We start from the raw sequence: 25,143 nt of genomic DNA, 5'->3' as shown, positions 1-25,143 counted from the left end.
TGTTTGTTTGTTTTAGAGGGGGTATCATGCAGCCATGTTGGTCTTGAACTCACTATATAGCCAAGGATGACCCTGAACGTCTATTTTCTTGATTCTACTTCTTGGGTGCTTGGGATGACAGTCATGTACCACCATGCCTGCCTTTTGTGGTGCTAGGATGAAACCCAGGGCTTCACACATATCAAGCAAACAGTACCTGAGCTACATCCACAGTCAATCCTACGGTTTAGGTGAAGGACAAATGAAGAAAAAAATGTGCCTTGCATACTCTAATCAGCCTTGTTTAAGGATTAACTGTGGTGGCAAGCCTTTAATCCCAGCACTTGGGAGGCAGAGGCGGAAGGATTTCTGAGTTCAAGACCAGCCTGCTCTACAGAGTGAGTTCCAGGACAGCCAGGGCTACACAGAGAAACCCTGTCTCAAAAAATAAAAATAAAAATAAAAATAATAAATAAATAAATAAATAAAAATCTTCAATTTTGTTGTTATAATCTTCATCTGACATAAAGATAGGCAAGTCACCCACTTCCTTTGTGTCTATGAAGTCAAGTGTGGTGGTGCACGCCTTCAATCCCAACACTCAGGAGGTAGAGGCAGGTGAATCTCTGTGAGTTTGAGGCCAGCCTGGTCTATACAATGAGTTCCAGGACAACCAGAGCAATGTAGAGAGGCCCTGTCCCAAAGAAAATAAATAAAAACAGCAACAACAAACAAACAAACAAACAAAATCAACCAAGAATAAAGTGTCTATGAAGGGCTTCCTGAACTCTTGAACTGGGAGTGGAGTTCGGTGGTAAATTACAAAGCCCTTGGTTTAACCCCCAACACCAGAGAGAGAGAGAGAGAGAGAGAGAGAGAGAGAGAGAGAGAGAGAGAGAGAGAGAGAAGAGACTCTCCTACTAAGTGAACAGACATCCTGATACCTGGCACAGGGCAGCAGACCACACTAAGCATCTGGGGGCTGTGTGCACAGCACACATACACCGAGTCTGTTTTCTTTTGTAGTGTTTTCCCTTTGAGGCAGACTCTCTAACCTAGGCACACCTGTAATTCACTATGGAGCTGGGTATGACCTTGAACTCATGATCTTGCTACTCCCACCTCAAGTGTGGGAATTCTAGGTGCTCACCACTGCATACATCTGTGGCAGCAGCTGACACTTCTCCTTCTCCTACTCCCTCTTCTTCTCTTCTTCCTCCTCCTCCCCTTCATCTTCCTTGGTTATGCTGGGCCTGTTATGCTGCCCAGACAACAGGCTGGTCCTGAATTCCTGGACTCTATCCACCCCGCCCCCTTAGGAGACATGCCACTGCACCTGGCCTTTTGCACTCTAAAAACAACCAACCAGTGAACATGGGAGCAGCAAGGACAGTGAGGGAGGGACTCTTAGGCAAATAGAGAGGATTAACACAGCTCTGGAGTGGGGCTGGTCTCACACACTCACAGCGCTCCCCTGTGAGGAACCCGAGGTTGGACCTCACGCCAACACCTTGTTTGATGTAATCAAAGGACTGAATAATTGTGCCCTCCACTCTGCCTTTGTGACCTCGGTCAGGTCAGTTCACACCTGAAGCTGAGTCTGGCAACAGCACTGGCCTCATTAGGGAGGGTGCGGAGAGAGTGAAACAGTCAGAGTTCTCTAAAACAGTTCTTGACTAAGATGGTCCCTCAGGCCTCACTGACAGCCCACATGAATTCTACTGAGACTCTGGTCTCTGAAGGAAGGTGCAAAAACCTTCAGAGAATGAGCGCTCACTAAGATGACCTGTGATCCAGCTTACTCGAAGGGCAGCCTCTAATAAGACGGGATTCCCCAGAGCATGAGGACATTAAGCTTGAGCAAGGCAAATGCAGGACAGAGATGAGAAAGAACTTCCTGAAAGTCAGGGTTGCCCAATTAAATTGGAAATAATGATTTAGAGCTGTGGTGTTCCTGGGCTGAACAGGGAGTGGCATGATGAGACAGGTTGGGACAGTCAGCTGCCCTAGTAAGTGGGCCTTGAGACACACACACACACACACACACACACTCCAGGAGCCAGGTCTGTGACCTCTGACTAAGTGGCATGGACTGGGCTGGTAGAAACTGGCCACAGCTGGGGAAAAGCTGCCCTAGCCATGAAAACTTTTACAAGGACTAACCTAGTCTCTACTACCCACTCGAGTGGGCTTTGGGGACACCCTACAGCTGCGGAAACCCAGGAGACCTGGAGGAAGGGGACTGAGAGAGGCAATCTCGTGCATGTATCAGCCTTCATGTGTATCTCCCAGGACAGGCTGGGAGAAGCCTTGCAGGTTGTTAGGCCAAGTCAGGGACCCTTTGCCAGGACAGCGTCAGCCAGGCCTCAGATTGCAAGGCCTTGTGGGTCTCCTCCAAAAGAACAGGCATAGGCTTATCCACTGTCCCCTAAAACCAAACCAAATCAGCTGTCATTTCCAGGAGATGTCACTAGGGGCAACAGTGTTCCCCTGGGGTAATGGAGAGGAGGAGAAATCCCTGAGCAGCTGTGAGCTGTGGTTTATGGAGACCCCACTATTGTGGTTTGGAATTTGTTTTGTTCCCTGGAAGCAGAGGGTGGGTAGGGAGCGTCCAACAGGCGAGGGGTTTGGATGGTCACTTGCGCCTCACGGCTAAGGACTTCCTGGGATACTGAGACACAAGGGCCCTACAGGTCTCAATGAAAAATTTGCACCCTTCTCAGGTCAAAAGCAGAGGAAGACCCAGTCAGAGAACCGGCCTGGACATCAGACACCCAATCCCAAGTCCAGCCCCGGGGAAACCCTACAGTCATTCTGCCTCTGGGGCTCCCCGTGCCTCTTCTTCTTACTTCCTCTGTCACCTGTGCCCCCAGCAGACACCTCACACTCCCACCGTGCTCGGCCCCTTTCAGTGCTAGAATAGACAAACATCACACACAGTGTAAGAGCCTCAGCCGTGTTCCTGCTGAGCCGCCCCATCCTCAGAACCCTGCTGCTGAAGGGGGTGTAATACTAAATCAGGGGTGATCATGTGACATCACTCAAACACCAGCTAGCTAAAAACAGACGGGAACAGAGAGGTGACAGTGCGGGCAAGTAGCCTCCAAATGGAATGTCCTGGGTCTTCCAGCAAGTGAGTTCAGTGCAGTCTAGGAAATGCCGAGGCTAGGCTAGCATCACACTTTATGCAAGGGGCTGTCCCTGCTTCAGGGACACTTAGTTAAGGTCCCTGACCCAGATCCAGATAGCTGTGGGGCTGGGGTAAGAGAGCAGTGGGGCCTTTGAGCAGGCAGGTGTCAGCAGGAAAGACAGTAAGTGCCAGGCCTGAGAGGGATTGGAAGGAAGTGGGGGGGGGGTGTCTGGGGGACATAGCAGGTGACACCAAAGGAGTAGCAAAAGCATCAGGAAAGTTGAAGCAGATCCAGGGACACTGACACACAGGGAGAAGCAGGAGAAAAGTTGAAATTGTTTCTGGGGTCCAACGAGGAGACCCTTGAATGCCAGAAGAAAGAGAGTTTATCTTCCCAAGTCACCAGGACCCAGAGATGGTCGGCTTGGAGGTGGAAAGTCCCTAGGGAGCCATCAAAGCAGATTCTGGAGTCGTTGGAAAACCTGCCTTTTCTGTATTTCTGTTTGTTTGTATACAAGTCCTGTATAGCCCGGAATAATACTGAACCTCTGGTCCTTATGCCTCCACCTCCCCAGTGCCAGAGTAAGAGACGCATGCCGCCAGTTTATGCTGGTACAGGGCGTCAAGCTCGGCGCCCCATGCATGTCAGGCAAGCACTGAATCAACTGGCTCAGCCATGCCCTGGCCCTGGTTGCTTGCTTCTTTTTAAATGTTTTTTTTTTTTTTTTTAAAGATTTATTTATTTATTTATTTATTTATTTATTTATTTATTTATTCTATGTAAGTACACCGTAGCTGTCTTCAGATACCCCAGAAGAGGGAGTCAGGTCTCATTACGGATGGTTGTGAGCCACCATGTGGTTGCTGGGATTTGAACTCAGGACCTTTGGAAGAGCAGTCAGGTGCTCTTAACCTCTGAGCCATCTCTCCAGCCCCTTAAATGTTTTTTCTAATTATATTTATGTGTGTGAGGAAGTCAGAGTCTTTCCTTCCATTAAGTGGGTCCTGAGGATCAAACTCAGGCCTTTGTCTTCCCAGACATCTCCTTAGCTTCGTTTGCTGGTTTTTCTGCCCGGGTCTCACTGGGCTGCACAAGCCGCCTGTGAACACTCACTTCTGCCTCCTAGGAAGCAGGGACAAGTGTGCTCTACCACACTTAGCTCCGGCATCTTTACAAGCAAGCTCTCCCACATCACAGCTCTTTGCCCATTCTTTGTTCCAGAAGTGTCCTCTCTGCAGCCCCAGCAGCAGAACCCTTTGCGCTCAGCAGCATGGTCTCAGTGCAGAGCTCAATTCCTCCAGGAAACCTTCCTTGCCTGCCCTATGTAAGAACTGGACCCTCTAACATGTGCTTGTGGTTTCCCATCCATCACGTCTATATCTACCTTTACAATGTTTTATCTATCTGTCTGTCTCTCCACAGGTCTGGAATTCCCTGCCTCTGTCCGGCATTCTCTCATTTGTCTCTAGATTCCTTAGACCTTGCACAGGTGGCCAGGAGGAAGGAAGGCAGGGAGAACTGGAGCCCAAGGCTGATGTGAGGCACCAGCAGCTAGACCCAGTGGCCTTGTATGCATTGTCTTCCGTGATCTGCCACCTCCTGCTCACGTCCCCAGTCTGTCCCCAACTCTTCAGCAAAGACATAGCTCCCATTGGCTGCCTCCTGTTGCTAGGAACTTCCAGTACCTCATTGACATAGGTGGCCTGCCTCTCCCCAGAGATGTGGACTGGGTCAGACTTAGGGATCAGGCTCATCTTCTGTACCCTCCCACCTCTTGGAGCTTTATGCCAACCCCACAAGTGCCACCTGGCCCCAAAGTTACTTTCCAGACAGAGCCTTTCGATTCTCCAATCTCAGATCCTAGGACACCTATCAGCTGTAGGGTCAAGCGGGGGCCTGATGAAGAACATCTGGCCCACAGAGGAAACTGAGGCACAGTGGGTCAAGGAGTGTGATCCTTGTTATGGCTACCAGGAACTTCTAAGGAAGCAGAAAAGGAAAAGAGGTATCCAGGGGGTCCCCTCTGTCCTGACCAGTGACTCCCCACCCCTCCCGGCAGAGTCCCAGCCTCTGGCAAACTCCTCATCTTCAGGAGACTACGCAGTTCCTCTGCTTGTGTTTCCTTCTCAGCCCGCCCCAGGAGTCTGTCCTCCACAGCACGGGAGAGCTCGGTGGAAGGGGCAGTTGTAGAGAGGACAGCTGGACAGAGCCAGAATAGAAGGAAGGAATGGACCAAGAGAGCCTGCGAGTCCACCTGCCCACACACCTGCAGCTGGCCACACCTCTGTCTTTAGCTTTGTCTGGGAACCTCTCCTCCCAGGGAGACTTGATACAGGCCCCAGGGTACTGGGAGGTGGAGGTGGGACCTCAGCCCTGAGGGAATGGAAAGGGTTAACTCTGCCTGGGTCTATGGGAGACATCAGAAGCTCACTCCAGGGGCATGTAAGTCCAGGATTTCTCTCCTACCTTCTCAATTCCAATTTCCCTCTTTCTCCTCCTTCCACCTTTGTCTGAGAATCAGTGGGAGGAGAAGTCCTCAGCACCAGTGTCTTTGGGGTGTCATTTAATATGGCCAGTAATCAGCACCAACTGGTTCATTAACTCTCTCTCTCTCTCTCATGGCTACTCATCATCCCTGGATATGTCTTCCTCTTCTCCTGGCCCCCCACAGTGTGAATGCTAGGAACAGGCAAAACCTGCATTCTTGACAAACATGGTTCTCATCCAACTCCTTCTCCGCTCCCCCCCCTACACACACACCTGGGGGGGCAGAAGGCAGGATGGAGGCAACCACAGGTCAGGACAGCTCCTCTGTAACACTGAGACCTCACAACATCATATTCTAAAAAAGTACACTGAAGGACAAATCTGTGACTGGGAACAGGAACACACATTCAAGCAACCGATGGCAAAGATGCCTCTCCAGGCTGAAAGGAGCCATGGGAGAGGGTGAGAATTAGAGGTGTTTTTGTTTTGTTTTGTTTTGTTTTTGTTTTGTTTTGTTTTTGTTTTGTTTTGTTTTGTTTTTCCTCTGAACACAGGGAGACACTTCTGAAAGGGTTTTGTGTACTTCGGGATGCTTTGTGTGGTAAGAGGTTGCACCAGACCCAGTCTAGTCCATTGGCGGAAGGAAGATCCCAAAGTGGACCTCAGACCTGCCCATCTCCCCGCCCCCTCCCCCCCCCCCCCACCGAGACTTCCACCTCTGGATCACACATCCATGGGATGATATAACTCTCAGTTCTTCCCTCAGACCAGACGACAGGACTTGGGAATGTGGGGGCGGGGGGGCGGGGATGCCTTTCACATCACGCCCAGCCAGTGCTGTACCACTTCGGAGAAACTGTTCAGTCTGTGTAGCCCTTGGGAAGGCCACACTGGCCCAAGTGCAGTCCGGTGGGAGGGTACCCTCCCCTGGTATGCCCCCTCCCTCCAGGCTTAAGTAATGAGAGTAGTGTTGGGTATGGTCTAAGCTTGGCCCCTGATGCCTCCCTCAATAAGACACAAAGTCCACAGAACCTTCCTCCCTGTTGCCAGGGCAGGCCAGCAGGTTCACTGGAGATAAGGGCTACACTTTGGACTCCATGGCCAGAGGACAGCCATGGGGCTGAGAATCCTTGGGCCTCCGCCCTTCCTGATGCTAGGCTGGCTCCCTTTCAGGGTAACGGTCTAGGACAGGCAAGAGGGGCCTGGTGCAAACAAGGGATGTGTACCTGCCACAGGTCGCTTGGTCATTACCTCACCGCCTCCGCATAGCGGCGCCCAACCTTTCATTTATCCCTCATTACCCTGGCGCCTGGCAGGGGTCTGGCCGGGAAGGGAGGACACGCTGGTGGCCTGCGGGTGGCACAAGGTTCCAGCCCCTGGCCCCGACCAGGTGACAGATTGCTGGTTAGTTCAGGTGCAAAAGAAAGGGAAAGGTGCGCACCGAGAAGTGAGCACTCCTGGTCTGGGGTTGGTGTACGGAGAGTCCGGCTCCCTACCCTCTCTGTCCGGGTGACCAGGACCGCGACGCTGCAAGGCCCGCAGGGAGGGGGAGGTGCCAGCCCACGTCCCGCCCCTCTGCCTCCACCTTCACCTCCCTTCCCGGCCCCGTGCTGCCTGGTCCCGCGGGCCGCTCGGTCCTAGTCCCAGGCTGGGACAGTGGGGCTGCCATCGCCAAGGAAGCTGACAACGACCCAGATTTCCACAGTATCCAGCGGACGTCAAGGACAGCGGAAGCTCGGACACCTGCGCTCACAGGTGAGCACTTGGGAGGGCGAGTGCCGGGCGGCCAGGGAACCGGGGATCTGGGACAGGGTCGCGGGGCCTCAGAAGGAGGAGGGAAGGAGGCTGGGTACGAGGGAGGGAGAAAAGCTGGGCCTGGGAAAAGATAGAAAAGGTGGACGTGGGGAGAGATAGTAAGGGGGAGGGAGAAGGAGGGGCGGGGGACTGCCTTCGGGGGCTGGACTGTTGTTGTCCCGGGGCGGGAGACACAATGAACAATCTCCTCTGCGAGTAAGTCAGAGTAAGCTAGGAGAGAGAAATGGGAGGTTTCTAGAGCCCAGTTGGTGGGAAACCAACCCCTGTATAGGGTTCTTGAGTCCAGTTCCCATTAAGGGCCTCTTCCCTTCAGGCCCTGCCCACTGCAAGGGATGGGTCTTCCATCCAGGCTTAGAAAGGAGGGGTGGAGTCCTGCATCTGACTTCCAGCTCTATCCCTGGTGGTGCCCTCGGCGGCCAGGAAAGGAGCTTAGTGGGAGACCAGCGGGCTGCCTCAACTAGGGGCATCCCTCCAGACCCTGTCTGACAGCTCTCCTGACTTCGCCAGATTGTACGTGGACGTGTGGGGTTTCCAGGTAAGGCATGTACAGACTTCTCAGTAAAGGGACAGAAAAGCTATATTGTAGAGTCTCTTGTCTATTGAGTCTCAGTTGCGACTAACTGAAAAGCAGCCAAGGATGGCCAGCCGACCAGTAAGGGTGGCTGGCTGGCTGAACCGTGATAAAACTAGCTGTAACTCATGGAGTGTGAACTGGGTGTATTGTTCTCTTTCCCCAAATATTATTTTTCCTTTTTTGCCCCCCCCCATTATTTAAAAATGTAAACGTTGCAAAGCATGATAGAATACATCTGTGATCATAGCACTCTAGAAACTGAGGCAGGGGGATGCAGAGTTGGAAGGTAGCCTAGACTGGGTTACACTGTGTGTCAGCCTGGGCTATATTAAGAGGTCCTCCTATCTCAAATCAGAAAATAAAATAAAAGCCGTTCTTAACCCATAGTCTGTTCCAACATGAGAAACCCACTTGTCTGTCTCTAGTCAGCTTTACCTGTCCCAGTTCATGGTGTTTGTGCAGTGTTGACAAAGGTAATACAGGAAAGGAGACATCTAGGTACAAGAGACCGCCTTCTACCTGGGGCTATCTAGAGTGCTAGAGATTTCTGTGACCCTTGCTCCCAGCTGCTCTTGAGACTACAGCATCCTCTGAGGCTGAAGTGTGAATGTATCCTAAGTATAAAGCAGATGTTCCTACCCAGCATGCACCTGGCCCTGCCCTCCCCCTACTAGCTTATAGATAGCACACACCCCCCACCATCTGGCCCTCTTCTTCCCCACTCTGTCCTCTTGTCTTTCCTTGCTCTCCAACCTGTGGAGACGTTCGTTCATCACTAATCCAGCCTGGGCTTTCTATCTTGCAGAAAAGGGGATACCCCCCTTTCTCCTGGACATTGGTGCTATGATCCTCTGGGGGTAACTCAGGAGAGAAACAATGCAAGCCTTTGGTCCTCCAAATGAGGGCCCCCTCCAAGGCCTGGTAGCTTCCCGAATTGAGACTTACGGGGGCCGTCATCAGACCTCTGCCCACAGCACTGCTGGGAATCTATTTCCCAGAGGAGGTCCTGGAGTGGTGAGTGCGCCTGTGCCCCAAAGGTGACCTGGGTGGGGCAGGAGGGATGACACCAAGGTTTTGAAGTCTGTCCCCTTTTTCACAGGCTGCTCTATTCTTGTCCCTTAACCTCCTCCGCTTTCCGGGGTTACTGGGAAGGAGGGTCAGTGCCCGGCCAGGATGCCAGCGCTTCACACCCAGCCTCAGACAACAGTGGGGGAGGCGGGGAGCTCAGAGGAGGGATTGGGAGGCATTTCTGAATTCCCAGCGCAGTGGGGAAAGGCATCTGTCAGTCTCTACTTGAGTTGGGAGGAGTCAAAAGCTCCCTGAGTCAGGGCTGAAGAAGAGCAAAGGTTCAGGGTGCCCCTGCTCTCACAGGGGAGGAGGGGGAGTGGCCGGAACTGTCTCTGCCCCGCCCCTGGCTCCACCTACCCGGCCCACTTCCAAAGCTAGTAGAGGAAAGGGGTGTGGAGGCCAGGACTTAGGCTGTTTCTGCCCTCGGTGCTTCCTTAAGAACAGTGCCCCTTCTAGCTGGGGGTATTCCCTGCCTCCTTAGAGGATTCCACCCCTGGAGACGAGACTTGCCCAGGCAGAGGGCAGAAAGGGACACTAGGAAGTATGTAAGGCAACTCAGGCCAAGGCAGACAAGGAATGTGACCAGGCCTGCCTTGGGAGGAGACTTGTGGCTTCAACCTCTAGCACAGAAGAACAGCAATTCCCAGTGCCATAGGACACAAGCTGCAGGCCCTAGGGAGGAGGCTGAACCTTTGCGGTCTTTCATTTCCACATGTGAGGGAACCCAGCTGCCCGCAAAGGGATGAGCTCAGAACACAGCGTGGACCATCCTCTGTTCCTGAGAGCCCTTGGCCCAGAGGGCACGTGTATAGCCGGGCAGAGGCTGGGTACCCGACGCAGAGCCCAGGCATGTGTGTGCCTGTGTACAAGCGCTGCAGGAGACCTCAGCCTCTACCTCCAGGCTCCCTTGGGAACCAGGCAGGCATGTCCCTGCCCAGCAGAACTTGGCTTCCCTGGCAGCAGCCACTGTGACTCAAAGCAGCAGCGACTCACACCAAACTGGTTTGATGAGAGCAGCGAGCCAGCCCAACTTGCAGGAGCCAAGCTCGGCCCCTACCACCTCTCTAGTATTTCTGGTACCCCCAGAACTTGTCTTGTCTTCTCCTCTAGGACCCTAGTCGCCGACGCCTTCAGCACTATGTCCCCTTTGCCAAGGGCTCTGGCCAGACCCGAGGCATGTCTCCTCTGGTGCTTCGGGAACCAGACCCAGAGAAGAGGCATGGAAGCTATTTTGGGGTCGGCCCACCTCACTCCCCCAAACTCAAGGTAAGGATTCCCTTGCCTTCTGCCCCAGTGCTCACAATCCCAGTCATGATGGCCTCTAGAGACAGTCAAGCCCAGAAATTCCGTGAACTGAACGCTGGCAGGGAGCCTCTGACAGCAGGCAGATGAGAAGTCAATCAGAGACAGCTCTCTGCAGAGGCGCTCTCAGGAACAGCTCTGCGCTGATGCGCTGGGTCCCATGGGAGTAAACCATTAATATTAAATTCCCTGCATTGTGGGCTGGGGAGATGGCTCAGCAGTTAAGATTATGGGCTACTCTTCCAGAGGACCTGAATTCAATTCCTAGTACTGACATGAGAGCTCACAACAGTAACTCCAGTTCCAGGGGACCTGATACCCTCATACAGACATACATGCAGGCAAAACATCAGTGCACATAAAATAAAAATAACCTCACAGCTTTTGGAAATTACCAAATAACATGAGATCCAGGGACAGTCTCTTCATCCCTACTCTCCCAAAGTATCCTTCATCCTAGCCAGGAGCCCCGCCACTTCCTCCCATGTCACAAGAAGGGCAGAGTGAGCAAAGGAATTGTTTGTCCCCCATTATTTGACACCAAAACCTCTTACGATGAACAATTTTAAGGCATGCTGCTTCAGAAATATCTCTACTTTGAGCCAAGCACGATGATTGCACATTTATAGTCTCAGCACACAGGAGGCTGAGGCAGGAGGGCTGCAAGTTCAAGGTTAGCCTGAGCTGTATTACAAATCCCCATCTAAAAAACAACCCAGAATGTAATGTGTCCATTTTATGTCACTGTGTTACCTGAGACCATGCCCTTTTGTTTTATTTTGTCCTTGTTTTGGTTTTGGTTTTTCAAGACAGGGTTACTCTGTGTAGCCCTGGCTGTCCTGGAACTCACTCTGTAGACCAGGCTGGCCTCAAACTCATAGTGATCCACTTGTCCCTTCCTCCAAGAGCCTGGGATCAAAGGCGTGCGCCACCACCACCCTGAAAGACCATGCTTTCTTAAGTCTAGTCCTGGTTCTTACTTGAAGGCCTCTCAGTCTGGGGTGTATGTCTCAGTGGTGGAGGGCTTGCCCAGCGTGCAGAAGGTCCTGGGTTCGATTTACAGTGCAGCCAAAAACTGAGAAGTTTTTTTCCCTTTCCTTTCCTTTCCTTTCCTTTCCTTTTTTTTTCCTTTTCTTTTCTTTTTTCTTAAGTAAAGAAAATCAATTCTTAAGGACCACTCTGAGAAGTCTGATTCTGCCCCTCACCCCTATTCTGAATTGGGAAACTTCTAGAAGGAATTGCTCTAGTCGGGAAGGTCCCCTCAAACCCCTCTACCCTGGGATCTTTTCTTTCTGCAGACAAAACTGTAACTTCATTTCCTGGGCAATAACAAACCTACTCATTGCCCTATCAGGCCCGTGTATGTATACATGTGTGCGCACACAGCCAGTCCAGAGCCTGGGCACCAGATGCTGAGGACATGTCAGGCTAACTAACCATCGTCCCTGCTCTCCTAGGAAGTCACCAGGGCCCATGAGCTAGAAATAAGGCTGCACACATTCAGCATGTTTGGGATGCCCCGCCTGCCACCAGAGGACCGGAGACACTGGGAGATAGGAGAGGGAGGCGATAGTGCCCTGACCATGGAAAAGTCCTGGAAGGAGCTGGTGCTGGAACACAAGGTGGGTTTGAAACGGTATATGTCCCTATAATGCATCAGACCCTCCTACACACACACACACACACACACACACACACACACACACACACACGCATCCATGTGTCTTACTTCTGTCCTGAAAAAGGCAAAGACCGTGGGATATAGCACGTAGAAGGGAAAACCTCCAGAGATCTGTTCAAATCCCAGCTCTGCCACCAAATAGTGAAACCCTGGTTGTGACAGAGGACGTCCAGAGCCTCACTCGCTTCATATGGAAAGTGGGGGACTGGCTAAGATGAAAAGGCCCTGGGTCAAGGGACCAGAACTGGTGGTGCTGATCCAGCTCTTGACAAAAGATACCTGCTCTCATAAGCGGTCCCCAAGTGAACCAGCACTGTCCCCCTCAGGAGATGAACCGCCAGCTTTGCCACCAGCAGGAAGCACTGTGGGAACTCCTGACCACTGAGCTGATCTACCTGAGAAAGCTCAAGATCATGACTGATGTGAGCCACCTTCAACCCCGTCTCCTCCCTACCTGGGTCCTTAGCACTATCTCCATCCTCCCAGAGCAGAAGGGCTGGGGTGAGGGCTAGGAGGAAGGAATCCAGGCCATGGTTTCAGATGTGCTCAGATGGAGAGGACACTGAAGATGGCAGTGCTGGGAGGACCCCCTGAGGGAGGATGGTCAGGAGCTGAGCCCCTGTCTTCCTCCTGCCTCTAGCTCCTGGCAGCTGGTCTGCTGAATTTGCAGCGGGTGGGGCTGCTGACTGAGGTGAGTGGAAGCAGAGGAGGAGGCAGGGCCACGGCGAGACCCCCAGGTCGTACAGTCTGAATTCCCACAGCCCTGCTTTCTGGGATGCCCCTGGTTTTCCTATATTTCCCATTTGCATTAGACCCTCAGCAAACCACAGGCCCCTGGCTCCCCTGGTGCCACAGGGTTGGGGTTGGGGGATAGAGGGACTCCCTAGGATCTTCCAGGCCACTGTCAGGTTCTGCCCCTCCTCCCCAGCCCTGTCCCTTCCTGTCTGTGACAAATGTCTGTTACTGAGTTCTGCTCACTCCTCCAGGTGTCGGCTGAGACCCTGTTTGGAAATGTCCCCAACCTGATTAGAGCCCACCGGAGATTTTGGGAGGAGGTGCTGCAGCCCATCCTGGAAGACACTCGCACCTCTGGCCAACCTTTGGATCCTGTCAGCTTACAAAATGGCTTCCTGACAGTGAGTCTGGGGAGACCCAGAAAGAGCAGGATAAGGACAGCCCAAAAGAACCCACAGGGCACGGCCCAGCCCAACTCTAAAGCATAACCACATCTCCTTCCCTCCATCCCACAAGTGTGACCTGTCCCAAAGGCTTTTTGGTCTTCTAGGGACGCTTATGAAATGCAAATATATCTAGGAGGTGGGGGAGGGGTGCTCTCATCAGTGCTACAGTTTGTATTCACTATTGGATTTGGGGGGAAGGGGGACTGGTTTGGTTTGGTTTGGTTTTTGGCTATCCGGGAACTCACTCTGTAGACCAAGTTGGCCTCAAATTCACAGAGATCCGCCAGCCTCTGCCTGCCTCCTGAGTGCTGAGATTAAAGGCAGGCACCATCTCCACTGTGTTTTGTTTTGTTTCGTTTTGTTTTGAAGACAATGTTGCCCAGGCTAGCCTCAAATTCAAGCTCTTCCTGCCTTAGCTCTTCAAGTGCTCTAATAACAAATGTGCATCACTTGGCAGCTATAAAATATTAACTGTATCATTGAGACCCAGCAGCAAACAGATCAGGGCAAGACCTCAGTCTAAAGGGCAGGGAGGTGGCTCAGTAGTTAAGAATGCTTGCTCCACTTGCAGAGCACCTGGATCTGTCTCCCAGCACCTACATGGTGGCTCACAACCATCTGTAACTGGTTCAAGGGGACCTGGCCTGACCTCTAAGAGAACCAGGAAGGCACATGGTACACAGACCCACATGCAGATGAAACACTCATACACATAAAATAAAATAAATAAATTTAATAAAATGTCTCTTAAAGATGCTGCCCAAGTAAGGAGATCCCAGAGGCATTGAACGTGAGAAAGAGCTAGCCTGGGCTAGTCTTTCTTCCATAGTGCCTCCGGGTCAGCAGGAAACTTTGAGGTGGGGTACAAAGCTAGTTTGGGCAGGTTTCTGGGAGCCCCGGCACCTTTTTCCTTCAAGGCTGGGCTTCTGGGCAACTTTCAGGTCATAGAAACAGGAGCCCCGGTGTCCCGAAAACAAGTCAGGCTGAATTATTGATGGTGAGAGAGTGAATCCAGAGGAGCAGGCACAGCCACTGCCACAGAGAGAATGAACTCCAGGGGTGGCCAGGGTCTGCCTCTCGGGGTGTTGGTTCCTCTCTGGAGCACAGAATGAGGGGTCTGGCTGTGGGAGATGTCTTGGGAGGTGGAAGCCGGCAGAGGTTTCTCAGAGGGACTGTATGAGGCTCTCTCCTCAGCCTGCAGCCATGTTCTACCTGTCAGAGTTTATTCATGGCCCTCTCCTGCCTGCTTTATATGTGTTCCTCCAGTTTGGCCAGCGGTTCCAACCTTACGTCCAGTACTGCCTTCGAGTAAAGCAGACCATGGCTTATGCGCGGGAGCAGCAAGACACGAACCCACTGTTCCACACCTTCGTGCAGGTAGGGTGCGGTGGAGCACAGGGGCAGCGGGGCAGCGGGCGCAGTTGGCACAGCCAGGTCCCGCTAGGCTTCAGCTGCTTGCAAGGTTGCGGCGGTTGCAGGAGGGGCCCTGTAGACTCCTGAGCTCTACCTGGTCCCCTGCAGTGGTGTGAGAAACACAAGCGCTCCGGAAGACAGACGCTGGGTGACTTGCTCATCAAGCCCCACCAGCGCATCACCAAATACCCACTGCTGCTGCAGGCTGTGCGCAAGAGAAGCCCCGAGCCCCGAGCCCAAGAGGCCCTGAATGCCATGGTAGGTATTCAGGTGGGGTTGGGCCCTTGTGTGGTGGGGGCTGGCGGGTGACGGGTAAGAACTGATCTCTAGTGTTCCCCGAAGGTCTCGTTCCCCCTACAGTGCTGATCGACTAGACCTATTTTAGAGTGCTGTGGCTACCATTGGGTGGGGAAGCTGGGCTCAGCTGTACCTCCTTCTGCTTCTCACACCCCAAGATCGAGGCTGTGGAGTCCTTCCTGCGACACATAAATGGCCAGGTCCGACAGGGTGAAGAGCAGGAGAGTTTGATGGCTGTGGCCCAGCGCATAGGACCCTATGAGGTGCTAGAGCCCTCCAGCGAGGAGGTGGAGAAGGTGAGGAACCGCACTGGAAAAATGCCAAGCTCCAGGGAAAGGAGATGGAGGAGAAGCCTGGTGGGGAGAGGACAGAGGTACCTGAGTACCACAGCTGGGTGTGTCCATCCTTCCTTCCTGTGAGAGGAACCCAAAGGGCAGATGGGAAGAGTAAAAGGGGGGCCCTGGGCATGTCTGCTGTGGCTCCAGCTACAGAAATGATGGACCGATCACAACACAAGGATCCACCGTGGGTTGGGATGGAGAGGCTCGCCTGCACGATGCCCTGATCCCCTTTCTGCTTGTTCTCTGTTCCCTTAGAACCTGCGTCCATTCTCCACCCTGGATCTGATGACTCCTGTACTAGGGGTTGCCCCTGAGTATACCAGGCAGCTGCTGCTGGAAGGACCTGTGCGGGTGAAGGAGGGACGAGAAGGGAAGGTGAGGGTGCCACGCACAGAGGTGACATGTAAGGGCACGGCGACATAAGAGGCGAACAAGCTGGAAATGGGGCTGGGAAGGTGACTTGGTGAGGGAGATCACTTGCTCTTTAGGCGTGCAGACCTGGGGGTGGAACGAGAGAGGGCTCAGCAGGTAAGGTCGCTGGCTGTTCTTGCAGAGGACTCAGGTTCAGTTCTCAGCACCCACATGGCAGCTCACAACTGTCTATAACTCCAGCTCAAGGGTCTGACATCTCTTCTGGCTTCCCCAGGCACTGCCTACATGTGCTACAAACAAGGCAAAACATCCATAGGCATAAAATCAAACAAGCAGCTCTTTCAAAGAAAAACAAACCAAGTAGTTTACCAAACCGGAGCCAAACATCAAACCAAACAAAACGTGAGAACCTGCGTTTGAATCCTCAGCACCTTCTGGAGGAACTGGGCCTAGGGGCTGGAAAGAAAACTAACTCAGCAGCTAAGAGTGCTTGCTGGTCACCTCCCATTGTCGGGTGACTCATCACTTAGCTCCAGAGGATGATCCAAAACTCTCTTCTGGACTCCTTGGACACCTTCACTTACATGCATATACCCCCCCCACACACACAGAGAGAGACACATGTCACTAAATAGAATAAATGCTTGTTTGTTTGTTTTATGTATATGAGTACACTGTAGCTGTCCTCAGACACACCAGAAGAAGCCATTGGATCCCATTACAGATGGTTGTGAGCCACCATGTGTTCGCTGGGAATTTAACTCAGGACCTCTGGAAGAGCAGTCAGTGCTCTAAACTGCTGAGCCATCTCTCCAGCCCCCAAAATAAATGTATTTTTAAAAAACAAAACAAAACAAAAACTGGGCATGGTTGCTTGCATCTGTACTCCAGGATTGTTGGGAAGAGACAACCAGATCCAGAGAGTTCTCTGGCCAATCCGCCTCATTTCAGAGCAATAACGGTAAAAAGTAATAGCGCAAGCCACCCAGGATCCTGCTCTCTCCCGCACATGCGCACACTGGAGCAAAACATCCATACAGCCACATACATGTAACCACACAGATACTACACAACCACACAAGGTAGCACTGGGAGAAAGTGTGCTGAGCTGGTCAGGAGGACAGGGTTCTGGTCCTGCCCGAGCTCTGGTTGTTTATATGACCTTCAGCCAGCCCTGTTCCCTGCTTGTAAATCAAGATATGGAACCAAGTTAACTCTCTCTCAGCTGATCACTCTGCAGGTCTGACCTTGTCCTTAGGCTCACAGGCAAAGAGCCAGAACCCTGGAGAAGCCCCTCCCCTGACTCTGGCTGACCCTGCCTCTTTCTCCTGCACCCCTACCTGTAGATGGATGTGTACCTATTTCTCTTCTCCGATGTGCTCCTGGTAACCAAACCTCAACGCAAGGCGGACAGAGCCAAGGTCATCCGTCCTCCCCTCATGCTGGAGAAACTCGTGTGCCGACCACTGCGAGACCCCAGTATGTCTCTTCTCCAGAGGAGGAAGGGTTGGGATTGGGGTCAGATAAGGCCCAGCCCTTAAAGCAGAGCTTCTTCTCTGTGCAGACAGCTTCCTGTTGATCCACCTCACAGAATTCCAGTGTGTCTCCAGTGCCCTCACTGTGCACTGTCCCAGTTCTACAGAGCGTGCACGGTGGCTGGAGAAGACCCAGCATGCTCAGGTAGGTGGTGGGTCAGGCTTGGAGGCGGGCGAGCATGCATCCCTGGAGCTCAGGACTGGCATCACAGAAGGGTGAAGGAGGGCCGAGAGGCTGGTGCAGGGGCAGATCTGACCAGCAGCAGGTCGGATGCCTTCCAGAGTCTGAGAAAGCCTGTGGCAGCTATTGAGACAATCCAACACGCCGTACACCCGAATGCTTTCCCCATACCGAAACAGTGAATTTCTAAACTTTATCTTCTGTTCAGAGACACCTACGGAGCACTTTCTGGGGACAAGCAGAGCTAGTGCTACGTGCCAGGGAGTCAGAAAAGAATGAAAATACCATTCCTGCCCTCCAGGAATCTGTGCTTCAGCTCATTAGAGTAATCAGGGTACAAATAACAGAAGCAAGCATGCCAAAGACAGCAGCAGGGAACGGCCATGCTGTCTGTCCCAGCAGGCTGCTGGAAAAGCAGTGGTGCTAAGGGAGCTTAGGGGGGAGAAACCGGTGCATCAGAGCAGACAACAAAGCAGGAAGAAGGGAATTACAGTGCAAAGACCCAGAAATAGGAAACAGTCCTGGGTGCTGAGAGAGGCACCCCATCTCTCACTTTATAGGAAGGGACCAGGACTGGATCAAGGTCATACAAACCTTTAGAGCTCAGTAGGAACCATGTTCTCTTTCCCTCCCACTGCCACTGTGTGTGTGTGTGTGTGTGGTGTATGCATATGATTGTGTGTATGTATTATGTGTGGTGTATGCATATGACTATGTGTGTTGTGTGTGTATATGACGTATGCATATAACTGCATTGTTATATATGTGTATGTATTATGTCGTGGTGTATGCATATGACTGTGTGGGTGTATTATGTGTATGGTTTATGTATATGACTGTGTGTATACTATGTGTGTATATATTATGCATATGGCCGTGTGTGTATTATGTGTGGTGTATGCACACGATTGTGTGTGTGTGTATTATGTGTGTGGGTGTACGGACATGACTGTGTGGGTGTGTGCACTCAAGTGTGCGTGTGTGTAGAACTGAGCAGGTTGTTTGCTTGGCATTGTTAGGGTGAGAAGTAGAAGGGTGGATGCAGCAGAAGCTGAGTTCAGGAGGTGGTACCACAGGATCATGCCCGGCTCTAAGGGCCACGCAGGAACTTGAACTTTGACCTGTAGACAACGTGGAGCCAGTGGAGGCAGACTTAAGTGATACAAGTAGGAGCTTAAAAGAGAGAGAGACATCAGTAAAGCTACATCTGTTACTATCAGTTCAGAGGCTATAGAAAAACAGAGGCTGGGCTAGGGTGTAGCTCAGTGAGCGCGCGTGCTTAGCTTGCACGAGACCCTGGAGCTGACTGAGCCATGGTTCCACACAAACAAAGCAAAGCATCCAGAAACAGGGTCCCTCACAAATTTGGAGGCCACAAGTTCAAAATGCAGGATTGACAGAACTGAGCTTCCTGCCCAGGTTCTAGGGGGGCATCTGTGTTTCAGCTACCAATGGCTTCTGTGGCCCTTAACTTGGAGCAGCAACTCCTGGCCCCTCCCCCGCATCTCTGGCTTTCCCCTCTGTATGCTGGTGTCCAGATTCTCCTCCCTTTCTTATGAAGATGCCAGACGCCTGCTTTAGAATCCACATGGAATGTCTGAGGTCTTCACCTTAGGTCCTTTCACATCTTCAAAGACCCGGTTCCCAACTAAAGTCACATTTATGGTTTCTGGGGATTGGGTTTCGGACCCGGCTTTCTCCAGGCAAACCCACGGTGGGAGCAGAGTGGCAAAGAGCTGGAGATTTGCCTTAGACTCTTTGTCTTGCTTGTTGGCAGAGCCGAGGATCAAACCCAGCATCTTTGCTACCCTGGGAAAGTGCGTATCCCTGCACTCCACCCCAGCCCCAGGAAGGAATGTGCACACTTATTTACTTGTTTATTTATTTGTGGGTGGGCGCGTGTATGTGCATGGGCATCACCACACCTGTAAACTTTGCTTTTCCACACCAACCTCTCAAGTGTCTCCTCTTCCTTTGGCTCCCAGTCTTAGAACAAGCCTTCTGCCACATTCTCACTTGGAACTTCTGAGAACCAGTCAAACCTGCTTGTGTTCATATGCAAAATAACAGCCCCTGATAGGCTCTGCAGCGTGACAAATGGGGAGTCATTTCTCCTCTGTGATCAAATTTGCAGTGAGGTTCCCAGCCACTCAAAGCCTGAAACACTGCAACACACACACACACACACACACACACACACACACACACACACACACGCATGCACATGCTCACACAGGGTGAGAGTTTCTCTTAGTTTTTCTTCTGCCCAGAGCTCAGACTTTTTCTTCTTCCCCTTGCAGAAATGTTAGTGAGGCAGCTTCCTTGAGGTGGCTTATGCTTTAACAAAAAATGAGCTTGCGGGTGGGGGTGGGGAGACTTAGTGGCTGGGAGGAGGAAAAGGAACTGAGAACCCTCAGAGGAAGAGGCCAAAAGATGAAATTGGGGCCAATTAAACAAAAGCAAGACTTGAGAGCAGCCCAGAGCCTACGCTGTGCTCTTGGCAAGTTACTAGCCCTTCTAAGCCTGGCCCTCATCTGGGGAAGTACAGTGATAGCCCACAAGCCAGTGAGTGGCTTGGCCTGAGGCTCTGTGCGTCCTGGGAGCGCTACAAGTGTGGGTCATTGTGACACAAGGGGGTGAGCTAGTTGAACACTCCTATAATCCCAGCACACAGAAAGCTGAGGCAGAAGGATTGTGAGTTCAGGGCTAGCCTGGGCTATACAGCAAGTTCTGGATCTGAGCTGCATAGAAAGACCCAGTCTCAGAGAAACAAAGAAGAGAAAGGAGGAGGAAGAAAGGAGAAGAGAGAAGAGGAAAGAGAAGAGGAGAAGGAAGAGGAGGAGGAGGGGGAGGAGGGGGAGGAGGGGGAGGAAGAGGAAGAGGAGCCCTCCCTCCCTCCCACTCTAGCTTTCTTTCCATTACTCCTCACCTTGGCTCTCCTCACCTTGGCTCTCCTCCTGCTGTAGCAGAGAAGATCCCCCTGCTGTAGCTTTTGAGGCAGCTGGAAGCCCTGGGCTCAGCTGCTCAACATCTCCCCCCACCCCAGGGTGGGTTTCCCAAGCTCCTGCCTTTCTTGGGGAGGGACAAGGGCAAGCTTAGTGAAGCCAATACCAGCAGAGATTCTTTAAAGAAGTCCTCTGCTCATCCTTTCCCTCCACACTAACCCATCCTCAGCAGCCATCACAAAGTCAAACTTGGGGCATGGGGGGGGGGAGAGGGCAAAGGGCGTGGCTTCTCCTCACAGCAGGCTGTGCAGCCCACCACCCTTCTGCTCCTACCTTTCTCAACTTCACACTGAGCAGAAAGATGAAGCCCAGAGAAGAGAAAAGGGAGGAGACACAGGAACTGGCCCCCTAGTGCTAGTTTCCTGCTCTCAACCTCGGCTCTGGTTCAGTGACTGGGAAGCCAGGGAAAGGAGAGTTGGAACAACTGTCCACTTGATACCATTTTCCTATGCCTGCCCAACCCTCCTCCAACATGTCTGGTTCTGACCCAGCCGCCCTTGTGCTCCTACCAAAGCTTTGGAGAAGCCCAGGAAGCCCCAGGGCTGCTGGTTCACACTCTCCCAGCTTCTGAGAAAGGACAAACATGGAGCCATCAGCTAACCTGGCATCAGTCACAAGAGAGCGTTGTATGGGGTGAGGGAACACTTGAGGTCTCTGCTCTATGCCAGATGCAGCACCTTAGCTGCCACTGTGGTGGGGACGCCTAGGAAGGAGGTGAAAGACTCCAACCACAGCCACTCTTTCTTTTCCTTTTCTCTTCTCTTCTCTTCTCTTCTCTTCTCTTCTCTTCTCTTCTCTTCTCTTCTCTTCTCTTCTCTTCTCTTCTCTTCTCTTCTTCCCTTCCCTTCCCTTTCCCTTCCTTCCTTCCTTTCTTCCTTCCTTTCCTTCCTTCTTTCTTTCTTTTCTTCCTTTCCTTTTTTCTTTCTTTCTAACAGATTGGTTGATTATGTACACAGTGTTCTGCTCACATGTATGACTGTCCACCAGAAGAGGGCACCAAGATCTCATTATAGATGGTCACGGGCCACCATGTGGCTGCTGGGAATTGAATTTGGGACCTTTTGAAGGGCAGCCAGAGCTCTTAACCTCTGAGCCATCTCTCCAGCCCCTCCTTTTTCTTTTTGAGGTAGGATCTCACTGTATACATTCTGATGGGCCTGGAACTCTCTATGTAGACTGGGCTGGTCTCAAACTCAGAGATCCTCTTGACTCAAGTGGCTATGCCGTGATCCAAATGCTGGGATCAGCCTAGCCTTCAGCCATTTCTTTACCCTCTGGGAAGCTCTTTAGTGTTTCTTAGCCATACCTATGAATATTGCTGTCCATTCTGCCCATAGCAGCCACTTCTGTGTTCCTTCATGCCAAGCCTCCTCTTGCTACCCACCTGCGTCTTCTCAGGCTCTGCTGTCTCCCCCAACATTAACCTCCTGTGATAACTCAAAGCCCTTCAAGGCTGCCAGAAAGCTTGCAGTCACTGAGCTAAGACTTAAAGAGTATACACTCACCCGGCTCTCCTCTCCTTGGCAAGCAGCTGCATCTAAGCCTAGTCTTTGCATCTGTAAGATGAGCTCAGGTCCGTGCTTGCCATGCTGGAGGGTGACAAAGCGCCCGTATGTATGGAGGTCCTTGCATGATATCTGTCAGCTGCCACTTCCTTATTCTGTTTGAAAACTCAGAAGGGACACAGACGTGTGTTCTCTTCTCTTCCATCTTGGGACAGCTTTCTTTTCTTTTCTTTTCTTTCTTTCTTTTTCTTTTCCTTTTTTTTTTTTTTTCTGAGACAGGGTTTCTCTGTATTGCCCTGGCTGTCCTGGAACTCACTCTGTAGACCAGGCTGGCCTCGAACTCAGAAATCTGCCTGCCTCTGCCTCCCGAGTGCTGGGATTAAAGGTGTGCGCCACCACTGCCCGGCTTATTTATTTATTTATTTATTTATTTATTTATTTATTTATTATATGTAAGTACACTGTCGCTGTCTTCAGACACACCAGAAGAGGGCATCAGATCCCATTACAGATGGTTGTGAGCCACCATGTGGTTGCTGGGATCTGAACTCAGGACCTCTGGAAGAGCAGAGGTTTTTCGTAACCACTGAGCCAACTCTCCAGCCCCAGCTTTCCTTTCTCACCTGGCTAAGGGACAGGAGAGTCCTCAGCCTAGGGCAAGCGTGCTCCTGCTCCTCCCTCCTTCAATGAAGGTCAAGGTGATGAGAGAGCAATGAGCCCAAAAGAGGAACCCAAGGACCTGTATGGTCCAGAGCCCTGGCAGCACCATCTTCTGGGCCAGGGAGAGATTCTAAGAGAGGAGCATCAGAGGGCTGGCTTCCCAGGTGGTGTGGGATACAGGGCCAAGAGAGCAGAGGAAAGGGGACGTTCTGTCCGCCCCAATTCCCTCCACCAGCAGCTCTGCAGCTTGCTGCCACCACTGTATCTCGGCATCATTGTGCTCCCTCCCTGTAAGAATGACTCCTGTGGTGGTCCCCAGCCTTCATTGCCCTTTCTCAGTAGGAAAGGAAGTGTAAACCCCTGTGCCTCGGAAGGGAGTTAGGAGAGCCAAAGGTTCTTGATCTGTAAATGAGAGCTCATAATGAAAGTCCCTCCTCAGACCACTCTGCAGAAGCTGAAGGGTGAGCAGTACATTCAACAGAAGAGGGAGCTGCTGGCCCTCTATCGCAACCAGGGCACGGAGTCCCCCAGCACCAGGCCCTCCACACCTTCGCCTTCCCCGGAGGACTCCCAGAGCAGTGCCGAGGGGAGGTAAGACTCCATCACCATGCAAGGAGGGGGGCGCAGTTGGGGAGGAGGGAGGTGGGGAAGAGGGGGGTAAGGAGGAGGGAGGAGACATTTATAAAGCTGAGCAGGGTGAGTAGGAGCCTCGGGGACTTGGTATGAGAACAAGAGCATGAGCTGCAGCTGGGAGTGGAAGAGGTTGGTAGTTACCATGTGAAGGGACCCGTGGCATAGGGTGGGCACCGAGCAAAGGAAACAGAGACACAGCATGTGAACTCCCTGTGATGAGCAGGCTCCAGAGTGAAGGTAGATAGCAGAGTTTCCAGAATAGCAGAGTTCCCAGGGCACAGCAAGCTCCAAACCCCGCAGGGTAAAGAGGTTCGTCCGGGATGCAACAGCTGCTTAGCAACAAGCTTTTAGAGAAGAAGGACCCACCAATGGGCCCACTCAGCAAATCCGAGACAAGCTGCGTGAGATGAGGTCTGAACCAGGTGCTGTGCACAGAGTGGCTCAGAAGCAAACCTGAGCTCTTGTTTGTTTTCGAGGCGAGTAACTCAGACTGACCTTGAACACATCACAAGGCATTCCTCCTGAGCACCCCACCCCCAGCTGACCTCCAGGTCTTTTTCTGTTTCAAATAGGACTTTGCACACTGACTGGGCTAATCTCTGTGTCATTCCAGTTTCAGTATAGGTGCTGTATAAAAGGAGTACCCACGGTCTTTTATAGAGCATAATCCTAAGCAGTGAAGTGGGGAAAGCCAATCACTGTCCTGCACTGAGACAGGGCAGTAAGTTTGGAGGAGACATTTCTGAATGGATTAATAGGAGAGGCTTCTCAGCCTTGAATCCCATTCTCAGCATGAGTCTGACTTTCTACTCCTCACTGTAGGACTTTAGAGTTCGCCATCATCCCCCGCCTGGTGGTGACTGAGGATACAGATGAAGACACGCCCTCCATGCCGGATGACGCCTCAGACTCTGGCTACGGTACCTTGATTCCAAGCTCCCCGAAGGATTCTCATTCCCCCCTGAACAGGCTTCGGTCCAAGGCTCTTCGTAGAGACCCTCGCCTCACCTTCTCCACCCTGGAACTCAGAGACGTCCCCTTGCGCCCCCAGCCTCCCGACCCCCAAGCTCCCCAGCGGCGAAGCGCCCCAGAGTTGCCAGAAGGGATCCTAAGAGGAGGCAGTCTACCCAGGAGAGCCCCACCAATCTGGTCGGAGGAGGAAGACGAGACTTTGGCATCAGGGAATGTGGTGGTAGAAACCCTACACAGGGCGCAACGTCGGAGTCCGCTCCCCCACTCTCCCACTCATACTGACTCTGCTGGGGAAAGCCCCTGGGAGTCCTCAGATGAAGATGAGGGGCTTCTATCCCCTGAACTCCGCCCCCGCTCCCTACGGGAGGACATGCTCAGGGAGATCAGGGAGGAGCTGGCCAACCAAAGGATCGATGGAGCCTCGGAACCGGAACCAGGGAATGGCAAGCCCCGGAGGCTGACTCTAGCCCAGCTGCAGAGAATGAGGGTCCCCCACATCATACAGCTGGACACGCCCCTGTCTACATCGTAAGTGCAGAAACTACTATGGGACAGAAGGACAGTATGGAGTGGGGGGCCGTTCTAAGAGGCAGGCTGTGCAGAGCAGGGAACAACCAACGCAGGGGAGGGTACTCTGCTTTACCCATCAGCCCACTCGTTGCTTGACCTTGACCTAATGCATTTGTCTTCCTTCCTTCACAGAGAAGTATAAGGAATGCTGAGGCCCTTTGATACACCTCCTAGAGAAATTGTCTCCCTAAGAGTGCTGGCCACCACCTCCCCCGGACTCTACCTCAAGGATCCACCTCAAACCAAGCCTGACCCAGGCATCACCTCTGAGGACCCTGGAGGTCAAGAACTGAACATTTTGTCTCACAGACGAACCCCTGAGCCCTATATAAAAGTGCCCAGAAACATGGTTGTTTGGTGAACACTGGATGAGGATGGGAAACGGAAAGCATGGGTACCCACAGGGTGGAATCTACTGTTAGCTGGCAGGATGGCTGGACT

At 52.3% G+C, this 25,143-nt stretch overlaps 1 protein-coding gene and 1 long non-coding RNA gene across 4 annotated transcripts; one reads left to right on the top strand and one right to left on the bottom strand.

Annotated features, from left to right (window-relative positions):
- Positions 1-6,086: 6,086 nt before the first annotated feature.
- Positions 6,087-25,051, top strand: Plekhg6 (pleckstrin homology domain containing, family G (with RhoGef domain) member 6). 3 transcript variants are annotated; one of them, XM_017321495.2, is made up of 17 exons: positions 6,087-7,352; positions 7,726-7,947; positions 8,792-9,000; positions 10,165-10,320; positions 11,814-11,978; positions 12,364-12,459; positions 12,678-12,728; positions 13,024-13,173; positions 14,485-14,595; positions 14,836-14,889; positions 15,087-15,224; positions 15,525-15,644; positions 16,988-17,120; positions 17,206-17,321; positions 22,967-23,118; positions 23,983-24,660; positions 24,835-25,051. In XM_017321495.2, exons 3-17 carry the CDS (start codon positions 8,863-8,865, stop codon positions 24,842-24,844), a joined length of 2,268 nt encoding a protein of 755 aa, XP_017176984.1. In that variant the 5' UTR covers positions 6,087-7,352; positions 7,726-7,947; positions 8,792-8,862; the 3' UTR covers positions 24,845-25,051. The 3 variants fall into 3 exon arrangements, with proteins under 3 accessions (XP_017176984.1, XP_006505930.1, NP_941006.2); NM_198604.2 differs by having other exon boundaries at positions 7,198-7,352; positions 14,740-14,889; XM_006505867.3 differs by lacking the exon at positions 7,726-7,947 and having other exon boundaries at positions 14,740-14,889.
- Gm52918 lies at positions 14,307-15,139 on the bottom strand. Its single transcript, XR_003956501.1, has 2 exons — positions 15,062-15,139; positions 14,307-14,733 (listed from the first exon to the last, which is right to left on the bottom strand). It is a non-coding gene; the product is annotated as a predicted gene, 52918 (long non-coding RNA).
- Positions 25,052-25,143: the final 92 nt, after the last annotated feature.

The sequence above is a fragment of the Mus musculus genome, chromosome 6 (genome assembly GCF_000001635.26).
Source record: "Mus musculus strain C57BL/6J chromosome 6, GRCm38.p6 C57BL/6J".
In the NCBI taxonomy this organism is placed as follows: domain Eukaryota; kingdom Metazoa; phylum Chordata; class Mammalia; order Rodentia; family Muridae; genus Mus; species Mus musculus.
This window is presented reverse-complemented; position numbering and strand designations above follow the sequence as displayed.